Source organism: Solanum tuberosum, unplaced genomic scaffold (assembly GCF_000226075.1).
Source record: "Solanum tuberosum cultivar DM 1-3 516 R44 unplaced genomic scaffold, SolTub_3.0 scf00053, whole genome shotgun sequence".
NCBI classification, from domain to species: Eukaryota; Viridiplantae; Streptophyta; class Magnoliopsida; order Solanales; family Solanaceae; genus Solanum; species Solanum tuberosum.
This window is the reverse complement of record NW_006238979.1, coordinates 425,217-435,289: the sequence shown is the minus strand read 5'-3', so window position 1 is coordinate 435,289 and position 10,073 is coordinate 425,217. Positions and strand designations below refer to the sequence as shown.

The 10,073-nt window shown below is 39.1% G+C and overlaps 1 protein-coding gene across 1 annotated transcript in view; it reads right to left on the bottom strand.

Moving 5' to 3' along the window:
- The window catches only part of LOC102594302 (ribonuclease 2-like), an 18,372-nt gene extending 8,502 nt beyond the window's left edge, over nt 1–9,870 (bottom strand). Inside the window, exons 1-8 of the mRNA XM_006344282.1 lie at nt 9,580–9,870; nt 9,335–9,363; nt 9,167–9,240; nt 8,340–8,441; nt 8,225–8,228; nt 6,928–7,019; nt 5,789–5,950; nt 5,079–5,157 (exon numbers count right to left, since the gene is read on the bottom strand). Of these exons, the coding sequence (XP_006344344.1) occupies nt 5,079–5,157; nt 5,789–5,950; nt 6,928–7,019; nt 8,225–8,228; nt 8,340–8,441; nt 9,167–9,240; nt 9,335–9,363; nt 9,580–9,851 (814 nt within the window). The 5' untranslated portion in view covers nt 9,852–9,870. The remainder of the gene's footprint in view (nt 1–5,078; nt 5,158–5,788; nt 5,951–6,927; nt 7,020–8,224; nt 8,229–8,339; nt 8,442–9,166; nt 9,241–9,334; nt 9,364–9,579) is intronic.
- Nucleotides 9,871–10,073: the final 203 nt, after the last annotated feature.

Sequence of the window (10,073 nt, the reverse complement as noted above, 5' to 3'; positions counted from 1 at the left end):
ATATAAATGTCTGGGAACTGCTGTCTCAAAGGTGTTTGTCCCATCCATGTATCATTCCAGAACAAGGTTTTCCTCCCATTTCCCACATTAATCACAGAGTTGTTCCAAATTCTTGGCCACTGATTTCTAATAGTTCTCCATAGACCCACACCATAAGGAGTATTGACCTCCTTAGTAGTCCATGATCCTTCCTTTCCATATCTTGCAAAGATAGTGCCCTTCCATAAGCTCTGATCATCTGTTGCTAGTCTCCAGAGCCATTTTAGCAGAAGGCTCTTATTGTGGGCTTTCAAATTCTTAATTCCCAGACCTCCCTCTTTTTTGTTGGAAATAACAGCATCCCACTTGACCAAGTGAAATTTCTTGACCCCTTCCCCATTACCTTGCCAAAGAAAATTTCTTCTGATTGTGTCCAGCCTCTGAATGATCTTCCCAGGCATAGGAAAAAGGGACATCATATAGGTTGGCATGGCATCAAGAACACTGTTGATAAGTGTGACTCTACCACCCGAGGATAAGTATTGACTTTTCCAGTTAACCAACTTCCTTTCACATTTTTCTACCACAGAGTTCCAGATGCTCAAAGATTTACTCTTAGCCCCCAGAGGCATGCCAAGATAGGTGGTGGGAAGTTCCCCTAGGACGGGGTGGATGGTTATGGCGTATCGTAGATCGGACTTTGCTTTTCCAGGCTCCAGGCTAGAGAAGGGCTATTCCATATCAGCAGCTATGCTAGCTCGAAAAGGACTGAAAGAACTTACATTAGGTCGTGACTTGAGGGTGAGGGTCAGGAACGGGAAAGGGAGAATGAGTAGGACAGGCTCGAGGTCAATTCTTTCTTTTAGGAGAGATCCCACCCCCTTCTTTAGCGCTTGTTCGTTCTATAAGACTTCCTTCTTGTTCTCGGTGAAGGAATCGGAGCTGCTATAGAATCAGCATCTTACTCTTTAACGGCAAGCGCAGCAACGAGAAGTTTTCCTCTGCTGGAAAGCAGTCCTTCACGGATATGGGAGCTTACTCCGCTGTTGCTGGTTTAGTAAGCTAAGCATTTCCATCCTTTATGATTATGAAAAAGGAATGGATAGAGAGGAAGGCTCCAGGGTTTCTTTTTCTTGGTGTCAACATAGGAATGGGAGCAGTTTGAATGGATGCCCTTTTCCCTTGTTTGTTGAATCAGCCAAGTCAGTAGCCTTTCTTTTATGCGGGATTGCCTGTTGATGCAAGGAATAAGGGCTACTAGTCTTTTCGGAAACTGCTGCTAAGATCCAAAGTTACATAGATTTCTCTCTTTTAGTGTGGGGGCATTAGTAAAAGGCCTAAGCGGTCTTAGCTCCTTCTCTGGTCTTGCCGCCCTTGCCCCTCTTCTCTTTTCTCTTCTTTTAGAAGCTGTCTGTGATCGGAACTTCTTTCGCTTTGAACGACTCCGGTCCTATTTCATCTCTTGCCGCGGCTAGTCTCTTTGTAATAGTAATAGCGGGAGGGGGGGAACTCTTTTGAAAGAAGAAACGATTTGGTCTCAATAAAAGAGCCTATGAAAAGAAAATGGAATTGAAAGTTCCTTGCCTTAGACTTCGAGTTGACAGAGAGGAATGACAGAACTCTTGGCCTTACGAGACGCGGGCAACTTTGCTATTCAAAGGGATAGAAGTAAGAAAATGTTGGAAGAGATGGCCTTGAGCCTGTTCTGGGTTCTATTAATTAATAATTAGATTGTGCCAGGTCACTGAACTTAGAGTAGGAAATTCCAGTGAAAGCTTCATCCTAAGAAGACTGAAGAAGAGCAAGAACATCGGGCATTCCTATTCCGAAAAGGCTAGCTGCTGATTTCACTCAACCTCTCCTCGGCTCACTCGCTGCCTTAGCCTTAAGTCTGAACCTTCACTCCGGAAGTTCCTTCGTTTTGTTTCAATAGAAGCTAGATTGCCGCCTTCAAGCCTAGAGAGCAAGAAGCTCTTCGTGGCAAAAGTCTTGCACGTCTTTGTACTAAGAGCGGATATGCATCATGTTGTGCTTCTAAACGGCAGCAAATCCTTCTCACTTTTTTGATGCGAATTGAATACGCAGCTCTAAGACGAGGGAAGCGCTTAAAAGCCCCTTTATTCATACATTGAATTTCTAGATAGCCGGATAGCAACGGTCTTCTTCTAGCTCCTCGCGGATTCTCTGTATTCTCTTCCGAACAGCGGATTTCCTCTTTCTATTAAGAAATTCTAAAGAAAAAGTCCCTCGGACGAGGAAAGAAGGGGCTTTTGATCGAGATGGGTAGAAGAAGCACTGCAAAAACTGTGGGAATTAGGAACTAACTTCGTTCTATTGCCTAGTGTCTGAGCTAACATTAAGGAATAGGCGGGATGCTTAAGAAAAAAAGAAAGTGTGTTTTCAGGTAGCTATGGAATTGCTGCTAGTAGACTGAAAGGCTATTCCCTCCCTAACCCTAAGGTAACCGCTACGCAACTCATTTCCTGGGCAAGCGGGGGAATCGAATCAACCCGAAATGGGCTTTGCGCGATTTGCAACAATACACATCTGCCCTCCAATTATTCATCATGTTTTTTATCAGTAGCCTCTTCCTTGGATCATTGAGGCCCCTTACATTCCATGAAACTATGTTAACTTTCATTTAAAACATTTATGAAACAACCCCCCCTACTTCTTGTACCATAGCTCACAAAGTTACTAGCTGGTTCCAGATTCTTGAGTTCTCTTGGGATCTTTTCTGTTGGAGTCGTAGGAACTATGGCTCCAGCCATCTTCTCAATTGCTTCCCTCTTGCCATCAATTTTCATGAATAGATTCAGAGCTGCTTCTTCACATCCAATAAATTGCACCCCAAATTCTTTGCTCAGCCTGATAATATTCTGTTGGATCCATGAAGGAATTTCGTTCTCTGCTGCTATACCAATGTCCTGCTCTTCTGAATTTAGTGGTATGATATCTTCAATTATACCTTCCCCATCTCCCTTATGTTCCAGTAACATATTGTTTCCTGTTTGTGTTTCTGTGGTTGTTCTTTCCTCTGTATGAATGATCGACATATCGTCGTCGTCCCTTATATCTGCTAGAAATTCGAAATTCTCATCTCTGTCTCCATGGAATAGATGGACTGGATCGCCTTCCTTGTCTGGTGCCACTAAATTCCTGTAATTTGCTTGTATTTCATCGAGCAAAGGCTCTGAGGTCCAATCTGAAATATTGACCTGCTTTTCATTTAAGTTACAATCTTGTTGGGCCAGTGGGTCCAGGCCCAACTCTTTTCCTTTCAGCTGCTTAATATCACGTGCCCTGTTAATAGATTCAAAATCTTTTGTGCTTCCCACGTGAAAGTTCCTGTCACCAGCTGGCAGAGGCGTGGATTTCGAAGTTTCACCCTTCTGCAATAACCATTGGTTTGAAGATTGGGTCCTCCTATCTCCTCCGATATCGCAGGCACTCTCTCCGGCGAAAAACCTTGTCGGTGTTTCGTCCCATACTTGTATGATATACTCGATACCTTCAAAAGCTATCTTCACCTCCTTCGGAATGGAATTTCCGTTGGCTTTGACGAGTATTCTTGCCCACTTTAGGTGATTGCGAAGATCTGTTTCCTCCTCTGTCTTCACCCAGCCACCGCAGAAGTCCCCCACTGCTTTAAATACATTCTGAGACCACAAATGTAAAGGGAGGCCCACTAATCTGATCCACGACTGGCTTATGGCAACCCTAGATTGAATTGCACCAACAGTCGGTGACCACCATTGCAGCCAAATTCCTTGATTCTTCCACAATCATCTTCCTCTAAGAACATGCTCGGCCGCATTTATGGACGTAAACTCGAAGAGAAAGCAGTTGTTTCCCATCTCGTAAACGTTAAGGCCGTGGGCTTGGTTCCAATTTTTGCTTGCCCATCTACGAACTTCCGATAGGGTGGCCATCTCAGATCCATTTGTTGGAAAGCTACCAACAAGGCTCTTGCCTATGAGCTCGTTTCGAGGTTGATTGAGGCCACCATTTATGAGGATGGTGTCCCCTCTCTCCTTTATGACTGCACTATTGATCTCTCTGGACGACCATCTGCTCCTCCTCACCGTCTCTGCATATGGAATCTCTTTATCCACCATTTTGTAATTCTGATTGACTGTCTTATTAGCTTTGTAATGAATGAACTTTTCAATTTTGGTGGCCAGATCCCACCAGCCAGCATTGAATGAGATTTTTGGGACTATTAATACTGCTCTGCTCTTGCCTTGAATGCTGATAATGCTTATATATCTTCCTTTGTTGTTAAAGTTCCTTGCACAGAATAAGTGTGAAATATGCTCATGTCTTCTCCATCTTCTAACATTGTTTCCTTTCACCTTTGACACTTCCTTAAGGATCGAACAGATCCATTCCATCGATTTCTGGCTAAAGCTAGCTCTGCTCATCATGATCCTTCCTCTCTCAGTCCAATCATTCCACATCTCTGCTCGTGATTCATCTCTAGCTATGTCATAAGACTTGAATCCCATTGCGAAGAAAATCATATCTTCATCCATTGATTAGAAGAAAAGGAAAGTGGGTTAGAAGAAAAGAAAGAAAAAGAAAGATTATGCCGGTTTGAAAGAAAGAAAGAGGAGAGAATTCCGGTGACAGAAGGTCACCGGAGGGGAGTTCTGCTCTCCTAGATTAGGAGAGAGAAAGATTTTGGGGACATGTGCCTAGGAGAAAACTTGTCTTGGCTTTTAAATGATCCAAATAGCTTGCATTGTTCTTTGAAAATACTAATATTTTTTAGGAGTACTCTCTTTTTAAGAAAGGCAAGTAGAACATCAATGCGTAGGTGTGCTCATTTACTCCATTCTTTGTTGCAATTTACTTAGTATATAGGGAAATCAGAGAGGAGGAAGCTACTCCGTTCTCTGTTGCACTTAACTCAGTATGTACATCATCTACCATGTCATAGTCATATTTATCTTACGCATGGTACTTGGAACAATCATAAGAATGGCTCCCGAAACTTCAAGTTTGTTGTGTAAGAGAATATTTTTATTACATGCAGATCAATTAAGCTAAACAAATAAAGTAGGCAGCCAAAGGAAGAAAAAACAAAGAGAACTTACCCCATGATCCATGGGCTGGCAGGCTGACGTACTGAGGACATGACCTTCTTAAGCTTGTATCATATGCACAGTCACGAGGCTGTAAAAAGAATGGTATTGAAGCACATGTTTATAATTTACTTCTAATTGTAATGGGGAAGATTAGGGGAATGACGGTCTGCTAATAATAGAGATTCAAGATAAACATGAAATTAACTTTTCCCAGTAACTTGTATGATGAATAAAATCAGAATACCAAAACAAAGCCCATATTCTTCCTAATCCCCCTGCTCTTAACATCTAGGACATTGATTAATGGGACGACCAAGGGGGTAATGGATGATAAAAAAGAAGGAAGGTCATTGTTTTTTGTTCATTTGTCTTATCAGTTGGCCTTACGGCAATGCACAAAACCTTAGTAACCCTAGACATATAAACAAGAAATACATCCTTAACGATCAAGTCATGAACCTCTCTGCATTATGGTCATGTGATATCTACTGCTGAGGCTGTCCGGGATAGAAAAGAAGTAACAGAATGAAAGGTACTTCCTTGATGCTGACAAAGATTTCTATTTTAGATCAGGCACTGACAGATTTCCGCAGATGCAACACAGTGTGTCTGATATTTTTTATTTGATGCTATAAGAATCATGGTTACATAACAATAAATGTGAGATCACAAAGCATCTATTGCAGTATTTCTGTCAGAGCATCAGAGAGACGACCAACCTCAAAATTCTTAAAGAAACATATACGAAGTTCTTCCAGGGCATCGCCTGAGCATACCAACTCTGGGGTTGTATGAAAAGCATTTTGAATGGCTGAAATGATGCCTCCTAATGGATACTTTTCGGAATTTGATGGTACATATCCAGCTTCAAATAGAACTTCCTGGCATTGTGTTTGAGTGCGTAATGTTAGTCAAGTACCACACATAATCTATTTGGTTAGTTGACTAACAGGGAAGAAAACATATAAGTGTTCAACAGGTTATAAAAGGAAACAGTAGAGACTAATCAACGAGCAACAGCATGTTCATATGCAATTATCAGGCATAAAATCACTAGATGGTTGGTTTATTGACATTGAAGAGATCTTGTTAATATTCATCTGATAACAAAATGAAACTGTATCAACAATAATACCATTATAAACAGTTTTTAACGCATAAACAATGATATCAAGAATATTTTGATACAGTTGATTAATCCATAAGTTACAGCATATACGTTACACAATGCATGTGCAGGTTACCGCCCCCCCCCCCCTCTCCCCGTAATTCTGCTGTTAATTATTACCAAGTCACAAAGATTTCCCTCTTGATAAATTTTGTATCGACAAGAAATAGGTACTAATAAACATCCATAAGTAAGTTTTAACATATAATTATTCAAGTGAAAACAAAATGAAACTGTATCAACAACAATACCATTATAAACCATTTTTAATGCATAAGCAATGATATCAAGAATGTTCTGATACAGTTGATTAATTGAGAAGTTACAGCATATATGTTACACAATGCATGTCCAGGTTAGGTCTCCCCCCCCCCCCTCTCCCCTTAATTTTGCTGTTAATTATCGAGTCACAAAGATTTCCTTCTTGATATATTTTGTATCGACAAGAACTAGGTACTAATAAACATCCATAAGTAAGTTTTAACATATAATTATTCAAGATGCAACTTCTTCTGTATTTGATATCATCAACAACTTCATAGAATGAAAATATCCCAACAAGCATAAAAAAAATTAGAATGTATAACCAAAAAGAAGGAAAAGGACATGAAATTGCTACAATAAAAAATATATTGGTCTTCCAAGGATATTATTTCAAAACTAAAATACATAGCATGAAAAATCACTTACTGTGACGTTATATTTGAAGTAAACATTCAACGTTGTCAAAAAGAATTCATATTCGTCATGGACAACTGGATAAGCACATGTCCCATGTTTTTCTGCAATCAATAAGGATGAAAATATAGTCACAAGGGATAAATTAAAGAGGATCCTATCTGACTTATGTCCATATGATATATTTAAAGCGCATATAACTGTATCAGACTTTCTGTAGTCTGTACTATAATCAGATTGGATTTAGTAGAGAGATAAGGCCCTGTGTTAATCTCCATATACCTCCCTATTGAAAACCAGGCGTTTTGTTGGCAACCATAATATATTATACCACAGCATAATACATACTATGAAGTGTTGGTTGAGGAAAAGAACATGATTTCTTTTACATATTGCATTGCAAAGAAATAAGACAACCACTTTTAGGAGGTGGATCCTCAGTGTAATGTAGAGGGATTAATGCTCCTGATAACCCCACACTCCCCCTCGATACTCCTTAATCGCTACCAAATGCAGAATATGAATTATTCAAGCCCATCCACAAATTATGTGTAAATATTTGATAACCAAAATTCATTCTCAAAAAAAAAAAAAAATTTGATAACCAAAATTATATGTAAACCTTGCAAGCTAATAAACACAATTTTTTGTCTTTTAGTCCTATGTTGGCACATTATTGTCATACCAAAGGGAGATTATGGCATCCTCTTTGTGTGCACATTAAGTGCATACCCAAAGACATCTCATTGATGAAATGACAAAAGCAGAAGGAAAAAACTACCTCATACCTCAGTTTTAGAAGGAGAAGAAAGAAATATATTAATAGTAGTAATAACAATAAATAATAATAATAATAATACATGAGGAATTAAATGTCTAATCACTTATCAGTATCCAAGGAGAAGAAGGGAGCTACTCTTAATTTGTTAAGAGATGTAAAGAATCGAGTAATTTCTAGGTTTTTACATCCTTGGCTCCTTGCTGCGGAAATCTAGAACCTTGCTTCTCAATTAAATTCTAAAAAATAGCAAGCTCTTAACCTTCTTTCATCTTGTACAATTAATTTTACTTTTTGGTAAATGACAATTTTATTACAGAAGTCAACATTACAATCCAGAAACAGAGGCCCAGCTGGACATGAAGCCCCAAGCCAGCTGCAACTAACAGCAAAGTACTCATAGCCCCCAAGTCCTCAAGTATCAGCTAGTAAACTATAGCATTACAGATAGTAGTTAAGTTCAACCATTCTCCTAGTCAATCTCTTGTACGATTAATTTAATATAAATAAAGAATAAAGCAAGGTAATTACCCCACTGTAATTGAGTATCTCCAGAGTCAGCATAGAGGAATGCAAGAAGAATGTGTCAGTTCCTTAATTGTATCAAATTCAAACAATCGATGAGTAAAGATAACAGTGAAACCACCTCATGACCCCAGAATGGTCCTTTTTTGTGATGGCAAGATCTGGGGGAACCACAACTTAAAGAAGGCCAATACTTCCTCATTGGCTCAAGCAATGTTGAAATCTGACAAAAAGTACTTGGCTCATAAACAAATAAATTTGAACTCAGTGATGAGGAGTAAGCATGAAATAGATATAAGGGAAGCACCACTATGATTAAAGAAATCTAAGCTTCTCAATGACCTCATTGCGGAATTTGCAAATATCCTAGCTAACCAATAAAGTTCACAGATGCTAGTTGCTGCTAAATAAAATAAAAGCATTTCAAGACACTTCACAACAAAAGATTGCTGATGGCTTAACGCTCTAATTATATTTGCAAAAATTCTTTGGTGCACATCACATAATCTCACAGCATGGTCTATGTTGCCAATCAATATGTGCAAATCATTTCACAGAATTAAGATCTGAAAAATCAAATTCATAAGTAGACAAGACATAAGGTCTTATATCGCATACTTCATGATTAATAGTTAAGATCATAGCAAGTAGACCAAAGCATAAGTGTTCACACAAGAAGAAATGTTCAATATGAAGGTGAAAATTTGGGAAATCCTTAATAAGTTGTTTAATGCTTAAACTTTATCAGAGAACTGCACCCAAGGGTGTTGCCAGTGATAAAGCTGGAACGAGGACCACAGGAGACAAATGTTTGAACCCCAACTTTGTGAACTGGCATCAGAAGACACTGTTGCTCCAGTTACAAACTGTTGAGTAGCAATGCAGATAGTTCCACCCATCCATTCTCACATTCAAAGCTTCTCTGTCATAAAGAAAGGGCAAACATACCTCCTTCTCATCAAAAGGGCGACCAGAACAGCAGGAAGGCCAAGTTCCATCGTTATACTCTGTCCAAAGTCCATCTAGAAGAGAACAAACCTTATTGAGTTGTATCTTTCACTTGTGAGCACATGAAAAATGAATTACACACCTCTGGCAGAAGGGAGTAGGACTTACGAATTGTGAATACAGATGGCGAGTTTGAGCTGGAAAAATACACAAAAATCACACAGGTAAGCTACTACTTTCAAACGCATGCGAAATTGTAGGAAAACAAAGATACGAATCTTGTCGGTGACCACCATTTGCCGGAGTAGATTTAGTTATGAAAGACCCAATTTTCCAAGAGTGAGAAGAACAAATGAATGGATTTGCCCAAATTTGAATGTAATAGTATTAAAAAGAGGGATATATATAGATACCGAGTGCAACAGGCGTTGGAAGAGCAGCAATGGCGAGTTTTCCGGCAATAGGTGCCGGGCCATTGAAGAGCTAGCTTGAAGTAATCGAACTCTCTCTGTTCTCCTCCTCTTCTAAGTAATCCAACTTCCTCATCCCATCCACCCTTCACTGCAATGAGAATACAACATACAAATAACATCCGCAGATTCACAATTGCAGGAGGAGAAGACATGGTGGCTCTTCTCTTCCAATTTTCACTTTTTTGGATTTCTTTCTTATGGATGCAGCCCATTGATTTGTCAAACTGTATGTATTAAATAAATACTAAATAAAGAAGAAGAAGAAGAAGGCTGGTAGGACACGACAGTTTTGGATTATTTGTAAAAATATAAATAAAAACAAAAAGAGTTAACGCATAAAATAGAGTTAAGAGTTGACGCATAAAATAGAGTTTTTGGTTAAAAACATCATTAAATTATACCCCAATTTAAATTACATCCTTAAATTTTTCTTT